The sequence below is a fragment of the Seriola aureovittata genome, chromosome 5, assembly GCF_021018895.1.
Source record: "Seriola aureovittata isolate HTS-2021-v1 ecotype China chromosome 5, ASM2101889v1, whole genome shotgun sequence".
NCBI classification, from domain to species: Eukaryota; Metazoa; Chordata; class Actinopteri; order Carangiformes; family Carangidae; genus Seriola; species Seriola aureovittata.
The window spans coordinates 5,170,447-5,192,827 of record NC_079368.1 but is presented as its reverse complement, the minus strand read 5'-3'; the positions used below and the strand labels follow the sequence as shown (position 1 = coordinate 5,192,827).

The 22,381-nt window shown below is 40.8% G+C and overlaps 3 protein-coding genes across 4 annotated transcripts; all 3 read right to left on the bottom strand.

The window, feature by feature from the left end:
• Positions 1-665: 665 nt before the first annotated feature.
• Positions 666-5,254, bottom strand: upb1 (ureidopropionase, beta). Of its 2 annotated transcripts, XM_056376365.1 has the most exons (10): positions 4,967-5,209; positions 3,699-3,870; positions 3,472-3,559; positions 3,280-3,374; positions 3,047-3,205; positions 2,786-2,955; positions 2,050-2,131; positions 1,826-1,868; positions 1,366-1,520; positions 666-908 (listed from the first exon to the last, which is right to left on the bottom strand). In XM_056376365.1, exons 1-10 carry the CDS (start codon positions 5,068-5,070, stop codon positions 825-827), a joined length of 1,152 nt encoding a protein of 383 aa, XP_056232340.1. In that variant the 5' UTR covers positions 5,071-5,209; the 3' UTR covers positions 666-824. The 2 variants fall into 2 exon arrangements, with proteins under 2 accessions (XP_056232340.1, XP_056232341.1); XM_056376366.1 differs by lacking the exon at positions 666-908 and having other exon boundaries at positions 1,377-1,522; positions 1,827-1,868; positions 4,967-5,254.
• A 2,822-nt stretch (positions 5,255-8,076) lies between these two features.
• On the bottom strand, positions 8,077-12,910 carry LOC130169529 (uncharacterized protein C22orf15). The gene is made up of 5 exons (XM_056376368.1): positions 12,690-12,910; positions 12,338-12,424; positions 10,432-10,554; positions 9,949-10,020; positions 8,077-9,771 (listed from the first exon to the last, which is right to left on the bottom strand). The coding sequence occupies exons 1-5, from the start codon at positions 12,712-12,714 to the stop codon at positions 9,629-9,631; spliced, it is 450 nt and encodes a 149-aa protein (XP_056232343.1). The 5' UTR covers positions 12,715-12,910; the 3' UTR covers positions 8,077-9,628.
• A 1,029-nt stretch (positions 12,911-13,939) lies between these two features.
• adora2aa (adenosine A2a receptor a) lies at positions 13,940-22,314 on the bottom strand. Its single transcript, XM_056377487.1, has 3 exons — positions 22,034-22,314; positions 17,552-18,285; positions 13,940-16,053 (listed from the first exon to the last, which is right to left on the bottom strand). Exons 2-3 carry the CDS (start codon positions 17,887-17,889, stop codon positions 15,042-15,044), a joined length of 1,350 nt encoding a protein of 449 aa, XP_056233462.1. The 5' UTR covers positions 17,890-18,285; positions 22,034-22,314; the 3' UTR covers positions 13,940-15,041.
• Between the last annotated feature and the right edge of the window lie 67 nt (positions 22,315-22,381).

The window sequence follows — 22,381 nt, the reverse complement described above, 5'->3', positions numbered from 1 at the left end:
AACTTGATGACAAACCCCCACCCCCATTGAATTCTCATAATTAAATGCTGTATTTTTATTGGTCTGATAACTTGATCTGCTCATAGTATCCCCAAGTCAGTTTGTTATGTGAGGGATTGTGTGCAGTCACTAAATGTTTTGTTCTAAAAATGACATGAGTGTTTTTCACCACCCTAACATATAACAGTTAACTGGGCAGTCCAGTGTACATGAACACACAGCCCTTAATGCTGTCATTTAAATCAATGGTTACAACGACATTTCTCTGTTTGTGCTTCCTAAGAAAAAGAAGCGGTGTCTCAAATCTGAAAATGAGTGAATATGTGGGGTTCACCTTGAAAACATTTTTAAAAGAAAAAAACAAAGATTTTTCCTCTCTGGTATGACCAGTATCTTATAGCGAATAGCAACCATGAAGATAGAAATAGCTATGTAAATGACATCACTATTGTGCTACTGTTGCAATGCAGCATTAGGCATTATCCCCTAACAGTCAGGTGTAGCTCCAATGGCCACTGTTCAGCAAAATTTGCATGTTCTCATAATATGGACTCAATTCTCTGACAACTATTTCAGAAAAACTTTAATCCTGCTGCTCAGAACTGAAGAATTCGGGTTTGTCAAATCGTCAACAATGAAAGCACGCAAACTCACTCACCCTGAAATGAAGAACAGGCCTATGGTTTGGCCTTGAATTTAGTTTTATGAGAATCAACAGTGGCAAAATGAATCCGTGTTACAGATTTTGATTTGACGGAACAATAAATGAACACAAGTACTGAAATGGACTCCGGTTAATGTACAGTAAATCTGTGGGATGTCTTCTACTCCTTCACTATGTTGGGTTTAAAGTCATGTCTAACAGCCTTGGTAAGTTCCTCTGCATACTCAGCATACCTCCCAGTCATCTGCAAAGTAAAGTACAGTCAGCAGCTATGTTTATCACAGCAGAATAACTGCATCCAGTCATGAGTGCCTCCTCAAATCATATGTGCAATTCTTGAATATGTTGCTTTGTTAGCAGTGGTGGAGAGTAACCACATTCACTCCACTACTGAATATAAGCACAGCTCTGAGCTCTTATGCTTTACTTGAGTTTTGTCTTTTCATGTCCCTCTACTCACCTACAATTCAGAGAAATACTGTGCTTTTGACTCCACAGTAATGTTTGACAGCTATAATTACTTCACATATATCATATAGCTTATATAAAAACAAAACATATGAAGAGCTTATAGATTAAACTTCCCAACAACATCCACAGTTAGAGCTGAAATCATTAAATTATCAACGAGTTGACATTGACACTGCAACATTTCATGGGTCCATCTTCGCTTCTGAAATGTGAGGATTCGCTGAATTTACCTTAAAACTCCATTTGTCACTGAGTTGTCTGTTCAGGTTGAGATCCATTTCTACCACCAGTAGTCCGTCACGGGTTCTAGAGAGCCCCGGGGTCCGGCTGCCGTCAGGAGCAGCCACATAACTGGATCCATAGAAGTGTCCAAAGTCATGGTGAGCTGCAAAAGACAGGAGAGCCGTCTTAAACTGTTTCTCCTACAGCTCCACAGTCACTGTATGTGGGACCAAAACTGACTGACTGGGAAAAAATGAAGTAAAATGAAGTAGGCTAGTTGAAGGCAATTACTTATACACTGCACAAAACGTCATGGTTACAGGATTATATGTTTCAAGGTTGAGTAACATTCAGGTTTGCTTTAACAATGTAATTTTATATTCACCTACATCCCCTCACTATACGATACTGTACCATAGTCAAATTTAAATGAAATAAAAGCATCTTTATGTGAGGTAAATCTCATACCTTTTTTTCCATCACCAGATGTGAACTCACTTTTGAAATTCTCCTGGATCAAACACAAGAATGCAAAGACACTTTTTTTTAACATTACTTCATATGCTGTGAATTAATCAGAGACACATTAGGATCTGTGTATGAGACAGGTTCATTTTTGGCCTTTAAACTTTAAACTGGCAGTGATGACTGATATGACAGTGGTGTGTACAGACAGATTACGGTGGACTTACCGTCCCAACACGGTTGATTGCACAAGTAAAACAGTGGTTAGCTATTGCTGCATTCCTGGCCTCTATTGGCCACATGGGCTCACTGCAGAAAAGAAATACCTTTATGGTTGATGGAAATATAATATAACAATATATAATGACAACTTCAATATATAACGACAGCAATAAGTGATAATAACATTACCATTGACATTACTAATTTAATTTACAGTAATTTGATTAATCTGAAGTTGGGGAATATGCCTTACTAAAACACCTACTTAATGTTTAATAAAATAATCACACAGCAAATATGGAGACATGACTCTACCAGCGTAGGAATACTGAACACAGTGCACAGACAGGAGTGTGGGGCCCTCGAGCAGGTTAAAGGGATAGTTCAGGTTATTTGACGTGGGGTGGTGTGAGGTAGTCATGCATAGTCAGTATGTTACCTGTAGTAGATTAAGATCAGCGCGCTGCTAGTTAGGACAGGCAGCAGGAAACACCTGCAGACTGGCAGAGCGATGTGTTGCGGTGTTTTAGACACCCGTCCTTTGGTACTACATTTTTACAAACGCTGAACTACCGAATTCCTAAGCACAAGCGTGCCTCGGTGTTACACCGCAGCTGCAGGTCAGCTGAGTGAAGCTGAGTAACCCTAACCCTACCTCACACAACCCCACGTCAAATAACCCAAACTATCCCTTTAATACAGCCATGACAGGAATAATACTCCCTCTGTTTAGTCCCTTACCTCAGGGCTCCAACAGTAGCTGAGGGGTTGAAAATGATCTCAGCCCCGTTCATACTGTACATGAACCAGTTGAGAGGGTGATGGCGCCCGTAGCAGATGTTCACAGCTATCTTCCCAAACTGTGTCTGGAACACTGTGTGGCCAGTGTCGCCCTCCATATAATACGTGGACTGCATAAAGAAAACACAGTGAGCAAAGCAGTTTACCTAATTCTGCACAGCTGCTGTGGATCATACAGTTTGACGGAGATCCCCCACTAACCTCATTAAAGTCTCCAATCCTGGGAATATGGTTCTTCCTGCTCTTTCCCAGCACATTTCCAGAGTTGGAGATCACCACTGCTGTGTTCCACAGAGTGTTGTGCAGCTCCTCTCGCTCCAGAATTGGGGAAACGACTACCATGTTGTATTTTTTGGCCAGCTAATAATAGAAATAGCGTTTTTAGACTTATGTTCTGCAGTGAATCTTATGTGTGGCACACTTGTGTATCTCACTTCTTGGCAGAAGCGTGTGGTGTTTCCTTCTTCAGCAGACTCTGCAAACTCTGTCCATGGCTCTTTTTCGCGGGTGCAGAAAGCAAAGGGCATGGCTGTGGACAGGAAACAGTCAGTCAGTCCGTTTTATTGGGAACATTTGATTTACAATATCATTTTACAGCTGTGATTGTGACTCCTGAAAGTACTCACTCCAGGTCTCCTGAAAGCAGACGATGTTTACACCGCATATGGCTGCTACCTCCACCATTTCACCAATCCGGTTGTGCATGCCATTGATCTGTGGTGGGAACATGCAGAGGATTAACACTTCAAGAAATCCATTCTATCAAATGTCTTACTGCATCATGTCCATCTCTACCCCACTCAGGTCTCTCTGAGCATGTGTTTTGGTCTGTAATATGTGTCTAAGTCCTGACCTGGTCTATGATGGGGGCGTCAGTAGGCAGAACAACATGGTGCTGAATGAGTCCAACCCGGATCTTCCTTGCCGGCCTCAGCTGTTCCTGCGTAGCCTCAAACCTGTAACCCTTCAGCTCAAAGTCACGCTCAGAAGCAGCTTCCACAGCACTCGGAGGGAGGTCCAACTTCCTGTAACAGATGATGGGCAGAGGGTAGATAGATAGATAGATCGATAGATAGATACTTTATTTCATGTTAAAATGTCTTTGTCTGTGTGTCTCAGGCTTTGTGTCAGTAGTGAGAAGTAAGCAAAGGCTTTGACTGCTTAGTCAACAGAAAATTAACCAGCAAGTATTTTAATAATCAATTAGTTAAGTCATCAAGAAAAATCAAGACAAATATTTGCTGGTTGTATTTACTGCTTTTCTTTATTATATAGTAAACTGAATGTCTTTGAGTTTTTGGACAGTTGGCTGGACATCAGCATTATTCATTATTTAATGATATTGTCACCTGTATTTCTTGGTCAGATGCGTTCTCCAGGCTCTCTGGGCTGTGGGTGATAAGCAGGCTACAATTTTCTTTAACTGTCTTCTATAATCACCACTGACACGGCAGGACAATTGACTCAACTTTAATCTGCTATTAGCTGGACATGTGCATCCAACAGACTGTCACATTCACACCTGTCCCACTGCAAACAATGGCAGATGGGAACCAAAAATGCTCCACGCTGAAGGGGTTGTAAATAACCAATTTAAATGTTACACCTGCATATTTCATATGAAATAATAAAGTACAGCAACTAATTATGAAATCATATGATAAACTCAAATAGCATTGCACCACATACAACACAAATCAATACGGTAAACTTAAAATTAAAATAATCCAGATGTGTACAATAATCAAGGTTATGATGTTTTATTGACAAGCAAGTAACTAATGAATCAAGAAAACAATCAACAGATTAATAGATAATGAAGATAATTGTTAGTTGCAGCACTAGTTTGTTTTTATTACTGAGTTTGTAGCAAATAGACAATGGTGAGGACATACAAACTGCCTGTGTGAAGTTTTGAACTTTTTATTGAGAAATCCTGTGTTTGACCAGGTGAAAGGTTGCATGTGTTGTACATTGCAGCTCTGACTGAAGTCCACTCAAAGTCCTCGCTGCAGATTAATAATGCAATGCTGCAATATAATAATTAATCATTTACCCAGGACAAATTCATTTAAAAGACAATAACGTAGGTCTAGGTCACTGCAATTGCCAAATACTCACTTTGTTTCCTTCCCGAATAAGATGCGTTTGACCTCGGTGAGCTCAGGCTCCGGCAGGTGAGACTCCAGAGTTTTCTCCAGGGATTCAAACTCACACGCGGACATGTCTGCGGTTTCTTCGGGTTCACAGCGTCACAGCAGGTGCAGCAGCGCGGCCCGCTCTCTGCTGGGACTCTCTGTTTACACGTTTTATCTGACTCGCTCGTTATATAATCCTCAGTGTTTTCACGTACTGTGACGGAGTTCACATTTAACCCTCCTGCTGCAGTTTGCGGAAGTTGAACATTAACTGACCCAAGTTTCTCCGCCGCGAGTCTGACTCACTGTCAGTCTGTCTGTCTGTTTGTTTGTTGGAATTTGGCCTACACAGAAAAGCAACGCACAACTTTATTAGGCTGCCAGAGGCAGCAGGCGACAAGTAGTAACTTGAATTAAAAAAAAAAGTATTATTCAGAGCAGGATTTTTTTTTTTTTTTTTTTTATGCGACCCAAGTGATTGTGAAAATAACATTTTTTTAAGATTACAGTAATTGTCATGTTTTGAAAACCAAAAATATATTATATAAAGTATCTTCAGCAGCGGTTTCAGGGTAAAACGGCCGGCAGATGGCCAGGTAATGAGCTGCAACATAAAGAAGAAGAAAAAGTGGGCTGTCTTGTACGACCCAGCCAATCATAACACACTGTATGGGACGGGGCGTGGCTTGAAGTTGCCACAGGAGACAGTTGCCCTTATGACTTAAGTGTTACAAAGAAAACAATGTTTCTAGTGAAATTGTCCTGTGGCTGTTTCAGAGCAACTGTGAAAGGAGTCCTGTCAAAAGTGTCTCTGCTGACCCCCTGAACAACTCCATGGACACTCAGGGCCTCGTGACCGTAGAGAGGGAGGTGGTTCAGGTTCATTTTTGGCCTTTAAACTTTAAACTGGCAGTGATGACTGATATGACAGTGGTGTGTGTGCTGGTCCCGGTGTTTTTCTCCTGATGTGTCTCATATAGCCTACTGTGGTCAGCTTTAATGAGGCCTACTGCAGTAGCACCTGTGAAAGACAACTGCCCAAAAGCTCGTTTACATTTGCTTTTTACTTTGAATTATTGTATTCAGGCTTTAAAAATCATAAAGTAGTGTTTATTTATGAAGATTATCCTGCTGAACAAAACGTGTATAATCCAAAAACCTATCGAAAAAATCCCAGTGGCTGTTTTGTGGAAGGTCATGCTAACTCCCTAGTGGTCAATAGAGGAAGCGCAGTTTTTGGTACTTGTGTGTTGGCTTTGTTTTTCAGCCTCTGAGTTTGCCACTTGGGAAAAATACAATAACCAGCAGTTTAAATGCTGTGATCAGCAATTAAGTGCTGTGTTACGAAATTATTTTCTCATTTCTTCATAGAGTTGTTTTGCAAGTGCAAGTAAATGTGGGGAAGTCTTGATAACCTACTGTATCTATTTCCTGTTCATCCATGTAAACCAAGCTTATGGTAATAGGAAGTTGCTCTCAGCCTGACACAGACTCTGTGAAGGGTCAAGTGCCCGTCTGCAAGTGTACCGATAAAACTCAAAGACATGTTCTGGATTCTGAGTCTATACTAGACATGAATTGCCACCACAACTTTGGTGTCATGAAGAGGATCCTCAATGAGAACCGACAGCGGACTTAATTCTGATGGAGAAAGCAGCAGTGTACAGTCAGAGAGAGGAATTTATGTCCCAACGAAGAGGGTGAGGAGTGTGAATCAGAGGCCTGAGGACGAGGTCAAGTCACTGCAGGATTGCTGGGAGAGGATACGGACAAGTCTGTCTTTACCAGAAAGACAGAGGCAGAACACCTCTGTCTTTCTGGTAAGAAAATTAAAAGGGTTCTGTAGACTGTTGGACAGTTAGATGTGTTAAAAAGTAAATTAGAGTAGGCAGAAAAGGAAGAGCAGGAAAAGAATGATAAGGTGTCGAAGAGGCAGAGAAAGACACACAGTGTTAAAGGTGTCCTCTCACTGTTGAAATATGTAGGGGATCCTGACTTGGACTTGGCTCGACCGAGGGTTCATCTGCAAGAACACAAACAAGTCTGGAGCAGTGACTCCTTCACAGTCAATTAATATATGTACGTATATTAAGAAATACCTATATGATTCATTTTTACATGGAACATATACAGTAAGCTCGCAACATGTGTGTTCTATATAAAAAAATATGTGTTTATATATTTTTATTCATTTATGCAAGTTTATTTAAAGACATACATATAAAAAAATCTATATATTTATATATCGTCACCTTCCTAAAATAATGGCCTAAGTCATGTTTTGACAAAAATGTTTTTTTTGCCTAAATCACCCCCTCATGATGCTGGCCACCTCTGGTAAAATCGCCTGAATCCTCAGTTGAGGGGAACATGCAATTCTACCCCCGGTTGTATAATGGCCTATGTCAAAAGTGTGACTCTTTTGTTGAGTTTTTTGTGTTTCCTGAAAAACCTGAAAAAATGACTTAGGCCATTATTTTAAGAGGGTGTCGATATGTTTTATTTTTTGTATTTATTTCTCATTAATTTTAAACATGTCTATCTTCTTATTCAAGGAAAGTGGTCTCAGACTTTTGGACCCTACTGTTTATAATGTGAAAATATATTGAGAGGCTTTGCGATGGATATGTGTTTATGAAACATACAGTTTGTATTGGCTAGATATATATGTCAATATATGGAGGGTTAGGTTTCGTCTACAATTTTTATATGTACATATACAATAGAAACACATATATGCATATATGGAAATTCAGTATGTACATATATATTACATTTGCATATGGGATTAGTTAGGGTTAGTTAGATTAGGGTTTATCTCATAAACCCTTTAAAAAGAGTGCCTTATCAGAAAGTGGTACCATTGACGATTCAAAAACATAATACAAGCATAAGGTACTTAAAAGCACTCAACCCTTTTTAGTGCCACAACTTCTTTGAAAGAAGCACAGATTGAGCTCGGCTAAAGAATAAAGCCAAGGAATAGGACTTACATGTGGATCAGCTGAGACAGGACCTACAGTAAATCAAAACTAACCTTTGTAACGAAGAGACCAACACAGAGAACTCATGAAAAGACACACACTAGAGCAGTTGCTACTAGAAACCTTTGTGAATTTAACAAAGTCAAACAACAATTACTTTGTGTGCACAGAAAAAAAACTACAGTTTCACCCTCATCCATAAAACTCACAAATGTTCTTTTTAAAAGTAATTTAAATTCAACTTTCTAGTTGTAATATCTCCTGTTTAAACACCTCTCTGTCCTGCTGTTGTTACAGATGTGAACTAACCACAGACACTTGGCTCATGGACTCACACCCTGTGGTGCACCAAAGTAAATAGGGAGTGATTTCGAACTTAGCCATAGTCTGTACAGTTTGTCAGTGTTGCAACCTGCTGTTCATAAGTTCAAAGTTGTCCTAGTTATAACATTAGAGTTCACAGTCAAAAGTTATGCACAGCTAAATTAAAGCAGATTGTACCACACAATCTAGTTTATAGAATAACTCCCACATGTAATGGCTGTGTAGCTGAAAACAAACCGAACAATTTGCATCCTACAGAAATAAAAATAACAACATTCATTCATAATGTAACAACAGTTAATCTATAATTTTATGGTATCCGTCATTATGAGAACCTTTTCTTTTCATTTCGAAGTTGTGGTGTTGTACTGAATATCAGTAATCAGCTGTGTATCAGCTGTGCTTGTCTTCAGCCTCGTACCTATGACCGAATCACAGCTGATTACTGATATTCAGTACAACATCAGAACCTTTTGTTTTATACAACAGTTCTACGAGCGCCATTTTAGTTAAATGAGCAACAACAGATTATGATTTGTTTGTTTAACTGCCTTTTCCATCTGATGCCAATTGCACTGTCACTTTTGTATTGTTTTTATTTTTATATTTCATTTTTATTGTTGTTAATTAATTCTTAATGTGTTTTTATTCTCAATTTGTGTAACTGTGTACGGTGTCCTTGAGTGCCAAGAAAGGCGCCTTTAAATATAATGTATTATTATTATTATTATTATTATTTTATCATTTATTTGGCAACGCTAATACAAATAGTTCCACAACTGGACCGGTATTGGACTGTTGCTAAGCAACATAAACATTTTCCTGACATGCACAGTGCACACTAGCTTGCTACTTTGTCTACACGTTACCTCAGATGTGCGCTGGAGTATCCAGGCTTCTTCCCTTCATCCTCTTCTGACAACCACACACCATTTAATTCAAATGTTATTTCTGGAAACATTTTAATCTTTGCAAAGTTTGTTACAATATAAGAGAGACAACGAACGTTAATGTGACGCTGATTAACAGCTAATAGAACAGCTGTGAAGCGGAGTGATACACGTAGTTAAAAGTCCCAGTGCTTTGTACTCTATCTCAGCACTCATGTAATGCCTCTCGTCCAATCAAATTACTTGGTCGGAACTAACTGTTGTATAATAATTAGTATTTACCGTTACAGAACTTACAACTCAGTCGGTAAAATGAAAAACATAGATTTGCCAAATTCCTATTACTGATGACTTAAATAGGTAGATGCATAAATACAGGATATACCTGGTCTATTTATGTGTAAATGTTTCAGGGTTTCTACAGAACAGTGTTATGACTCATAGAAACTACTTCATTCGGTGGCTCTTGTTATTTGCAGAGATGTTTTTTTTTCTCCTGGTTTGTTTGGCCGGATTGTTCCTCTGTGTCCATCCTCCTCTCATCTTTCTGTCCCTCCCCTTGTTTGGGTTTGACAGTTTCCTCAACAGCTCTGCATCAGAAGAATTGACAAATAAAATTAACTTATTTCTTGTGTGGAGATCTTTCTAATTGTAGAGATGGGTTTCACCAGCAGGTGGCCTCAGAGAGCCATTTCAAATTTGCTGGTCAGTCAGTGCGGTTCAGTATTGATGTTCTCCTCTGTTGTGTGGTTGATGGTTGTATTTACCTGTAAACTCAGGATGACTCTGGCTGTGGTTGTTTAGGAGAGACACGTATTTCTGACCCCCAGTATCATCATCTGAAGGGAAGTAAAGTCATGAACTTTAATGTGTAATAAAACAGAGAGGCAAGAATATTTCATCAGACATTTCCCACAAAACAGTCTATGTCCACCAAAATCAAAATATTATATACTTAAGAACAACTTTTATTATATATGTTTATTTACATTCTCCTTCCAAAGTTATAATTATACCGTGCAAGATGAAAATGATTGTGTCAGTCAAACATTAATGGTACCTCTAAAAGATTAAAAAGCACCAGAATTTGTTTGTGCAGTCACTTATCATTGTTGACCTTTTTCCAAATCTTAGACAGCCTATTCAAACTTGGAATCAAACCATTCAGGCCAGAGACTGAGAAAATGTTTTATTTATCTGGGCATTTGTACATTTAAAGTTCTGCTGAAGGTCGGAGTAGATGGACTTACTGCAGACTTGTAGGAGGACGTAGCATTGTCTCTCCACCAGCACGCTGCTGGCCAGAGCCTCGCTGTGCTGCTTCGCCTGTAAGTTCATCACTGAACCACTGCTGTCCATCAGGTCCACGCACTCTACGACAAGAATGTCATGGGTTTTAGTTCTTATTACATAATTAATCAAAAAGAATGTAGTGGTTTGTTAATCAGTACATGACATTGGTTTACAATACTTATCAGATGTACATATTTATTATCTATATATTATGATTTATTCAAGTAATGGCTAATTGACTTTTTCTGACATAAAAAATGGGAGTTGGTTCTTCAGGTGCTTTATGATACAGCGTTTAGCTAATACAGGTCCAGCAAAGTTGCCAGTTCAGTTTAACATTCCTGCAATAAATCAGTAATAGATAGTATAGTATAGTATAGTATAGTATAGTACAGTATAGTACAGTATAGTATAGTATAGTATAGTATAGTATAGTGTAGTGTAGTGTAGTATAGTATAGTATAGTATAGTATAGTATAGTATAGTATAGTATAGTATAGTGTAGTGTAGTGTAGTATAGTATAGTATAGTATAGTATAGTATAATATAGTGCAGTGTAATGTAGTTTAGTATAGTGTAATGTAGTATAGTGTAATGTAGTGTAGTGCAGTGCAGTGTAGTGCAGTGTAGTGTAGTGCAGTGTAGTGTAGTGCAGTGTAGTGTAGTGCAGTGTAGTGCAGTGTAGTGTAGTGTAGTGCAGTGTAGTGCAGTGTAGTGTAGTGCAGTGTAGTGTAGTGCAGTGTAGTGTAGTGTAGTGCAGTGCAGTGTGGTGTAGTGCAGTGTAGTGCAGTGTAGTGCAGTGCAGTGTAGTGCAGTGCAGTGTAGTGTAGTGCAGTGTAGTGCAGTGCAGTGTAGTGTAGTGTAGTGTAGTGCAGTGTAGTGTAGTGCAGTGTAGTGCAGTGTAGTGTAGTGTAGTGCAGTGTAGTGTAGTGCAGTGTAGTGTAGTGTAGTGTAGTGCAGTGCAGTGTAGTGTAGTGCAGTGTAGTGTAGTGTAGTGTAGTGTAGTGTAGTGTAGTATAGTGTAGTATAGTGTAGTACAGTTTTGGAGATTTGGACATTTGGAGGATGCACTTTGTGATGCTGTTGAATTGTATTGAATTATACTAACATGTTTCTGTTATTTATTTATTGATGTAATGAGTTGGACATAGTAATAGCAACACTGTATTAGACTAAAGTTTAACTAGTTGTTCTTAATGATGTACACCTAGTAAAGATATGTAGGGAGAGATAATAAGAGAGACAGAGTTACAGATTCATTCAAGTGAATGGGAAAGTGGTCTTTCTATAATAATAACAGTATCAACAAAAAATAAATGCAAAGTAAACATCTCTATTGTGAATGCAGACCTACTGAAACCTACTTTATTTTATGATAGATAATGTATGTAACATGACTACAACAAAGAGCACTGAGCTTTACTGTCTTACCTTTGACTGACTCACAGTCAAAGACTGAGGGCATAATATTAACTAATTAAAGTATTACCTGATAACAACTTTGACTGTGCTGCTTTAGCCCCAAGAAGCTTCACCAGTAACTTAGGGCCAAATTTAGAGGAACACTTGAGGGCAAAACTAGTCTGCAGAGCACTCGCAGCTCTACTCGCTGCTGTCTCTGAAGCTTTTTGCTTTGAGCACAAGGTAAGAACTGACTGAGACTCAGATGAGCAGCAACAGTTTCATTAAATCTTTAAATCTTCTTTCACTTGGACAATGGTCAGTAAGAGAACAAGGTTCAGACAGACTTTCATACAAAAAAATCCACTAATAAAAGTGAAGGGGCCAAAATGGTATTTTGAAAAGTAAGGGGGGACATTTGACCCCTAGTCCCAGTGGAAATTATACCACTACAGATTTCACCTTTAAAGTCCAGACCGCACCTCTCCTTTAGATGATGAAGGAAGTTTATCAGCCTACAGTTGAGATTCAACATTTCCATCCCGCTGTCTGTCGAGATATTTAGAATATTGCAGAAAATTTGCACTTTGATTATTTCATAAAACAAGTGTCTTTCTTGTCCCTGTACTCAGACATTTACTCTGGCAAAACAAACCAGTTCACAACTAAATACTGATTGCTGAAACAAAGCAACTACTTACCAACATATCTATTATATGTTGCAGTTTTCCAGGAAACTCAAATACAATAATCAAACTTCAAATATATGTAATCCCACATTGATTAGATAGATATATCCAGTAACGTTACTAACCTCCAAACAGAATAGTGACAAACATTTTCTGCTCCTGACTCCTCTGGTGCTGCCACTTCCAGCAGCTTAAAGCATCTGAGCCCAGGGAGCAACAAGCTTGGACTGGACACAAAGTGCAACAATAGAGGCTGTTAAATAAGTGTTGAGGGAGAGGCTGTACTGGCCTGCATGTTGTCGAGATGGCACACACACACACACACACACACACACACACACACACACACACACACACACACACACACACAGTTTACATCCTCTTCTTCTTCTTCTCCTCCTTTTCAGAGCTGAAGACTGTTAAGTGAGAGGACAAGGGACTGCTGTTGTTTGTATCCATGGAGTCTCCACACACAGACAGACCAACACTCTGGACTTTATAGCTACTTGTTGGGAAGTGATGTCAAGACCAACTAAAAAAGGTTTTATTGTTTCCCGCCACAGATTGGAACTAATACGTTGAATGGCCCGACCCGACTCTGCTCTGCTGTGATACCTGTGACAGAGAGTTTTCATCTTGATTCTGGAGCTGAGGGAGTCGGTCCAAGTTTACTATTCAGTTTGCAAGAAAAACAAACTCCATTACAGAACCTACTTCTTTGCTCTGTTCCCACTATGGTAAGCGTTAAGGTTGATGGTTGTAGCTCCATATTTAGTATTGATTGGTGACCGTAGGGAAGAAAGCAGCGTATTTCCCAAAATGTCAAAATATTCCTTTGATATGAAATATTTATTAGAGCAGCTTTAAACTAAATGATTTACAAATAGATAAGAGAGCATGTATGGATCTTCTGCACTGACAACTGAGTTTTCTCACCAGATCTCCTATAGAGCTGCAAAAGTATAAAAATCTTGAATGAAATCTTCATATGACCCAGCTGAGGGGACAAGCGAATCAGAGCACGAGGACTCAGGAGGTCTCTGTGGTGAATCTTTAAAAAAGCATTAAAGTCCTCAGGGGAGGCTTTCAAAAAGAAGTAGACTCTGCTCCCTGTAACCTGAACTCACAAGGGAATTGCAATGAAAGCTGGGAAAATAAAGAACTCCAAAGATAGTTCGAGTGCTTAACTAACCATTTCCCAGAATGAGCAAACCAGATCTTTGGTTCAGTTCTGTGGACTCGCAGATCTGATATGAAACATGAGCCGGTCTGGTGACAAGCCAACGGGCGGCCTGGAACCGTTCCTACAGCTACTGAATGACTGGGAACATTGCATGTCCGTTGCTGGATGTAAATACAGTACGTACACTTTGAAAACAATGGAATGGTTTATTTCAAGACAGGACTTTGTGCCAGCGTCCTCGTGAAAACACAGAAGGTAATAGCTGCACTGGACTGAGGATGAAATCATCAGGAATAATAAGAAACAGAAAATTCTTCCATGAGTTTGACTGAAGTCTAAAATGTAATCATTTACAAATTATTTACCATCAAACTGCGTCAGAGGTCATCATAAATTTGACTTAAATAAGCAAACAATCAAGTCACATTATCACAAAAATACAAAGGTTACATTTCAGCATTACATCACCAACTCTGAGGTTTATGTGAAGCTTTATCCATCATTGGTGAAGGTACTGTCCTTTATCTTTCTAGTCCAATAAGAAACAGCACAGGGCTCAAAATAAAACCATAACCCATTCATTTCTGTTGGTGATGCACATAAACTGCTGCAGAAAAAGCTGAAATTATAATGTGAACGACAGAAATCTCTAAGCATGACTTTGCTTGGCAGGTTGGTGTCTGTGCATCCTGCAGGGCGACAGGACGGGAGGAAGCTAAAACATGTTGTAAGTGATGTTGCATTACTGTTTAAGAAATAATGGTGAGAATGGTGGTGAAATCCATCAGACAGTGTTAACATCAACATCCCTCAAAATTAAAAAAAAAATACAGTATCAATAATTTAATAATAAAATTTGTCTTTAACTAAAGGGCTGCTGAGATCAGAAACGGCAAACTGACTCACACACAAGGGGGCATCTGTCAACCTGCAGTCGAACAAAGAGGGACGATCAATGCTTTTTCTATACTGTCCCTCTCCTATATGTTGAGCTTTGGTCGGTCTCACAAATTCACTGGTCAAAGTGCATCAATGAACTCTAACTATTCACAAAGAGAAAGAGAAAGCATTTCGTGATGTTGAAGCTGCTTCTGATGTGTGAAGTGCCTGCACCTTAAAAATAGAATGGTTTAAATTAAAAAGTCACTATGTTTAAATTGTGGAGGCAGTTTTTTTGTGGTGAGGAGATTTAAGTTATCTCAGTGACATTCGTTGTCCATGATCAATTTACAGTGTTCCCAGTTCCACTGTGGATCGGGATTTATCCCAGTCCTTTGACATTGACGTCCCTGCGTCAGGACACCTTTGCCACCTCGCTGAAGTAGCTCCTCCTGTCCTGCTTGTTGAACAGCGGTGCGACCTGGGCAGAGCCGAGGTTCTGTCTGTCCTTATCCTCCATGACTGCTGGTCCGCTGCAGTCATCCTCAAACTGCAGATGAGGAGCCACTGGGATTTGAGTTTGTCTGAGGGCTTGCAATGGACACATCTCCATCTTAGGACAGTGGGAGATGATGACCGACAGAGGGGGGTGGGATACCGCCACCAGGCCTCCCCCTACAGGAGAGACGTGAGTAGGGCAGTGGTAGGAGCTCTCACAGCTGCTGCTGCTGCTGTGCTCAGTGAAAAGCTGAAAGCTGAGGCCGTTGGCCTTGAGTCTGATGGAGTCTGTGATGCTGTTGTGGGTGGAGTTGCGCATACTGCTGCCACTCTCCAGCAGCTCCTGCCGGCCCAGGATGTGGCGCCGGATAATCTTACGGAAGGTTTGTCTGAACTCCCGGATCCGGTAGGCGTAGATGAAGGGGTTGATCACGGAGTTGGCGTGAGACAGGATAATGGCCACATACATGATCCAGAGCGGCGGACGAGGACACTGAGGACAGAAGAGGGTGAAGCAGTTGATGATGTGTAACGGCAGCCAGCAAACCGCAAACAGCCCCACAATGATGGCCAGAGACTTGGCAGCCTGGACCTCCTTCTGCAGCGTGGAGCGCGACTTCTCCCCATGAACCGCTTTCACCTCGATCAGCTTGAGCTGGTGACGGGCTGCCATGAAGATGCACAGGTAGATGGCCAGCATCAACAGCAGAGGGATCAGCACACAGGCGAAAAAGTTGAAGTAGACCATGTACTCCATGACCACCACCTCCTCAAACAGGCACTTCATCAGGCCGGGGCTGCAGGTGCTGTTGCTGCTCCCGGGCAGCTTGTGCCAGCCCATCATTGGGGTCAGACCGATGATGATGGATAAAACCCAGCAGATGGCGATGATGCCTCGAGCTCGCTGGCCTGTCACCAGACTGTTGTACCTGGAGACGATATAAACATCGAGCATCAGCTCAAAACCACCTTAGGGTGGTTTTGACCCCTGAAGCAAACCCCTAATAAAAAGTGTACTCTGAATTGATCGTATTTTGTATATCATGTGAATGAATTTGCGATTTCCTGATTTATAATTGGCTCATCTGATTGGATTACTCGGTGGAAGCATTTATCATCCTGGAACTAAAAGAGAAAAAAGATAAATGAACAAAGTCTTTCAGAACTCCTCAAAGGAAGAGTCTATTTTGAGTGCGCCTGTAACAAAGTGTGGGAGAGCAGCTGAGATATTTGGCTCGTTTCCATCGCATTCTCAAGATGTTAAAGTGCAAAGGGTAATGCTGCAAAAACAACCCCCCATCAGGGATGCAAAAAACAACATAGACGAACCCTCACGTATCTTCAGCAGGAGGAGGAGACTGTGTGAAAAGAAGGAAGGCCGAGCTCGATGCGGGACCGAGGGTGAATGGTTTAGTACGATGAGGTCACGGCCTGAGCTGCAGCATCCCCCTTTTTGGTCGGCATGTCATTAGGTGACAGGTTTAATGGCTGTAGACGTACCATACTTTGCAGATTTGAATGCTAAATCAAAGCTGACGTTCAACATAAACAGTCTGACAAGCGGCATGTTTTAACAGCAAAGTAATAAAGTAAGATTACACAGAGGCTCAGAGGAGGGTTACACAGTCTGTATAAGCAATTAAAGCAATATTCTGCTGATTGCTCTGGGGGGACACGGCCTCGCGGGAGACGCCATTTCTGGACACACTTCCTCAGCCAAGACTTTCTGGTTCAAAAGTCATGTCGTTACTGATAGAAAGGAAATATTATTGTGAGACCTTCGCTGCACGAGAGTAAGAAACAGATTAGAAGAAACAGAAAAGAAGAAGAGGAAGAAATAAAACAAGTTATGGTACATTTTAAATGCATTCTTTTTGTTTCATAATTAAATTCTTATTTTGTTTCCTAAAACATCTTTTTCTTTTGATACCATTTTCTGATAAAGAAAACCTTTATAAAGGGTTTAACGAGTCTTCTTAATAGTTAATAAATAATTTACTAATGCTTTATATATCAGTTATTAATTAAACAATTCAGCAGAAAGTTTGGGCTGCCAGGCTGTGAATAATCTCTTTGGTGGTTTTTCTGTGATCATGGGTTTCACACTTATGAATGATCCCTCTGATGTGCAGCTATCACTGTTAATACATCATTTTTATTCTATCAAGTCTGCATAGTCCATGTTAATAATGAAGATAAGATTTTTATTTTAAATTTGTCCCACAGTGGGAGTGGGGAAATTTGCAGATATACATAGATGTTAGTTCAAGTGAGACAACCTGGCAACCCAAAAGTTCTTATTAACACATTATAACTAATCCGGAAAGTTAAATTAAAGAGTCTTATGAGAATATGGGAGCAAACTTCCCTCTGTTTCTCTCTGACGGATAACAAAGTGTGCAGACTGGTGTCCTCCGGGTCACTTACCTGAGAGGTATCTTGATTGCGATGTATCGGTCTATAGCGATGGCCAGCAGGCTGAAGATGGAGCTCTGTGTGAGAACCAGGACGAAGCAGGCGATGAACAGGCAGCCATAGAAGTTGGAGCAGAAGCCGGTGCTGATGACGATGGAGAAGGGAATGGCCAGGACGCCCACGGCGATGTCTGCCACCGCCAGTGACACCACGAAGAAGTTGGTGATGCTCTGCAGGTTGCTGTTGAGGCACACGGCCCAGCAGACCAGCACATTGCCCAGCACGGAGAACACAGCAATCAGCAGCTCCAGGATGATGTAGAGGACGGAGGCGGCGGGGACGTCCGGCATGGTGAGACAAACGGCGAGGTCACTGATGAGGAGGGAGGAAACCTCGCCTCAACGACCATAGCTGCAGCCTGGCAGCCGCTGATCTCAGCCTCCTCACCTCCACAAACATCCACCAGCGTCTCCAAGCAGCTGCAGCGGCTCCTCCACACCTGCTCCACTCAAAACAGCTGATCAAGAGCTTTATTCAACCGCACAATAATCTATCATTCCACCGTCGCCCTCACGCAGGACACAGTCGCCTCCATGCTCTCCTGGTGAAAAGAGATGCTCTGCTGTCCTCTCTGCTTAGGTCCTTCCCCTCACTGTTTTTTTCCCATGAACTTCTCAAGGGTGCCGAGATGATGCCAACAACGCAGATCACTGGAACATTATGTGGCTGGAGATTCTGTCTGATGGCTGAAGAGGTGCAGAAATGAAAAAGAGGAAATGCTTTGACAATGAAGGAAGTGAAGCAGACACACAATTGCGTCAGATATTTACCATAGTTACTGTTTGCCCAGAGTTAAAGCTCATTTTCATCTGCAGTCCCCAGTGAATTTAGACAAGACATGTGATGCAGTTATAGTACACACAAACACACACCATGTCAACACCATGTACTGTGTGTTACACAACTTAGGTTGTTTTGGGGTTTTTTTTTTATATTATAAATTTGTCAGTGTGGCTGTAAAGCTCCTGACAGAACCGCAGCTCTTGCTGTATCTCTCAGCTAATTGTTTTGGTTTCGGCCTTTGGCCTCATGTTTTATTACTTTATTGTTGTGGTTCACTCGCACAGATCTCATCAGAAAATGACAATGTGATTTTCCAGCTAAAAAGCCCTAAAAGCCCACATGAATTCCTGAGTGCTTAACGACAAAAAGACTGAAAAGTTTGGTTTGTACACTCAGGACAACACGTCATCAGAGCTACTGGAGTTGTATCATAAATGCCTCACATCCAGATAAAACAGCATTTTCCCCAGAAATCTATTCTTCTTCTCCACTCTAAAACAGAAGGGAAGTTTTGCTGTGAAGCTACTGTTTTTAGAGTATTTCCAGTAAATAGAGTAACATTAGTTATTAGCAATATGTCAGTAATTTGGAAACATGTTACACTGGAAAGTCCCAGCAGTAAAAAGGCAACGTGTACTGAATGCAAGGCTTTCATTTTGATGGGGTGGCACTCGTGTGAGGAGAACTAGTGTAGCAAGTGTTATTTATTTCAATTATTTTTTTTTTTTTAAGATAGGAGGTCAAATTAGAAAATAAAAGAAGGATTAATGTATCTGTTCATGTTTTACAAACGGTTTAACCTGAGCTGTGCAACAATGACAGCAATCATCCATCATCCATACAGGATCAGTAGTTTTCAGCTGTGTATTTAAAATAAAAATGCAATGGTTTCAGATTAGAACTCAGTATCAGCCAATACACAAGCTCAGGTATCAGGAAGGAAAAAAAATGACATGAGAACATCTCTCGAAACACCTGTCAGGACTGCCTGCAGGGCTGCGGAGTCCCGCCTCCTCAGTCCAAACTGAACCTGTACGGGACCAGCTGTACCTCCGTCCTCACAGGACCGTGTTGGACCACAGTCTGTTTACAGCTTGTTGTATTCATTTAGTTCTAGTTATTGGAAGTTTAAGAATAAAAGCTAATTGAAGAATTAGATGACTGCCAGAGACAGAGAGGAGCACACACCTTCTGAGGCGTGTTTTGAAAGGACTGTATGACATCATGAATCGTAATGAACAATGTTTCATCCAAGGGAATATGTTTAAATCTTAAATCACTGTACAGTAGTTTTAAGTCACTATTTGCAGCCGGTGCTTGTTGTGTGATCCGTAAATGTGTCTTTTCTTCAGTCACAGTGAAGAACTTTACTCCTGACATTCTTCTAAGTTGCATAAAAATGGCTCCTGGTCATTACGTGTAGTTAGATTCCCTGATATCAGCCATAAAAGGCTTAACAAATAGAAATCTGCTGTTTCTGCGGGACTGAATTCCCTCAGAGGGAATGTTTCTTGAGGTTATACAGAGTTTTAGGAGATAACAGCTGTGCTGGAACACAGAGGTCTTTGCTCTCCCAGTCAGGCTGTTCCCTTTGGGTCGGATGAGACCTTTTTATTAATACCAAAGACTTGTTATTTCAAGGATGATAGCTATCAGGACGTTTTTTTTGTTCATTCTATTTGACTTACAAATAAAGTTTGTGTTGGTCTCTTTCCTGTGAGCCCCGGGTATTTATTTGTCTTGATGTCAGTGGAGTTTGGGTGTTATATTGCAGCGTGTTATAATGTTTTATGCAGCAGCGGTGAGTCCAAAACAAAAATCCCAGAGGACAGTAGAGGAAATAATGAATCTCTGAAAACTACAGCAGTGATTCTCCCATGCTAGCAATGCATCCTACAATAACAAGCTTTCCTGAGATGGAATTATGAAACACATCAGTGAAGCTCCAGGGATTAATAGTGAAACCAGGGGAAGTGAGGTCTTTCTTAAGGACCAGATCTGGTTCACGTTGGCCACTTAAGGGAAATTTGAAGATATGGTTGTGTTCAGATACACGATTCAGATGTTTTGTATAATCAGTATGTGAATTAAGAATTAAAAGGTGCCATCACAAATCTATTCAAGTTTGAGTGAATTTGCCCACAAAGAAACCAAGAAAACAAATCACTTAATTGGCTGCTGCCAACTGCTGCCATTTGAAAGGAAACACAGGAAACCTGCCGCCCTGTCACTGTGCGGGAATGATGTACGATCAAAGTGACAACATGGCCACTGGCAGCATCTAGCACAGGCAGCTGTGTTGACAAGAATGCGTCCGTGAGCACCAGCAGCTCCGGCAGAGCCTCTGAGCAAGAGCCTCCACGCAGAGTCACAAAGAATTACTCTGCAGATGATACTGAAAGCAGATCTGTGTGGCGCGATGCTGTCTTTATAGCTCTACTCAGACCTGTGGTCAGATTAACACACTATAAGGCCCTGAAAACAAGTAGCTGTAGACCCCCAGTGACTTCCTGTTTGTGTGAATTTAGTTGTGGTAATTGACACTCTGGGCCCTTAACATGGAAAAGAAGAGACTGATAACGATGCAGGAACTGATCATTTAACATCATATCATACTGAGGAGATGTAGACACAACTTTTTCCACTACATAAACCTTTTGTGCTAAAAACCTTGTGACAGAAGAGTTGGCTTTCTTGTCATGTTTCTGCAACTTGTCACTGTTTCTACTGTGCATCTTTCTTTTTCTTTCTGCTGCTTCTGGCACTTTTGGTTTAGTTTTAATATATGGGTCTTTCTGAAAATAATGTTTCAAACCTGTAAGATGTGAGAGGTGGTGTTAGTCTTTGTCCTCTGTTGCAGATTAAAACGAGACTCAGTCTGGATTTGATTTGGATCAACTTTAGTCCTGCTTGATTTAACCCTGCCTGAACCAACTTCTCCAGAAATAAATATTTTGCTCGAACATAAAGGTGAATGTGATGAAACCAATCGGCTCCAGACTCTTGAGTGGCATCAAAATCCCCAGGATTATCATGTGTCAATTGATTTTTCAGACTTTTATTAACTGATTTGACAGTTAATAACTGAGAAATTGCAGTAATTAAGTACAATATAAACTAATTGATGCATCATTCGTGTTATTATTACTACATCTTGAGTCCCTGGTTTGCAGAGTCACCCTTTGTCTAAGTCTTGTATTCACAGCTTTATTGTTTTCTTTATTAGGAGAGTGTTACAACGGCATTCACAACATTGTGCTCCACCCCTCCTGAAAGCTCGATGAAGGTGAGACCACCTGGTTTATATGATCAAGGGTGTTTTTATCTGAACGAGGACGAGCTTTAGTAATAACTCTGAAACTCTGGTGATGGTTCAGGGACTTCACAGACTCACTGTTCTGCAGGAGAGCTGTGTTCACTGCGCTGAACTGTGCAGGTGAGGAAACCGGACAACTTTAACCACAGTCACTACACGCTTTCCGCTGTTGTACAGCTCACACACTACTGTTGGTCTGCCACATGTGTGAGGTAGTCATAGCATAAAGACTGAGATCGCATTAACTCTGAACGAATTTATAATACATCTTAACTCCAACATTTAAAATCCAGGTTTTACTAGAACAAAACATTGTGTTGGTTAAAATGACTCACCGTCTTGTTCCTGATGTTCGGACTAAATGCAGATGTGACTGATGAACTTATAATATCCGACAGCACTTTTAACGATGAGGTGTTGAACGCGCTAAAATGAACATGCAAATGATCGTTTTCACTTCCCGCTGAGAGGTGAGTGTGAAACTTCATCAGTCAACCCTCCGCTCAGTTTAACGCGCTGCTGAAGGTTTAATCGATGTTTTCGGCTCCGTCTGGAAGAAATGAAGCTGCTTCTATAGTGATGGACTTCAGACAGATGAGACCTGCTCTTGCCCTCCCTCCTTCCCTCTATCTATCTCTCTCTCTCTCACACACACGTGCGCGGGCACACACACACACACACAC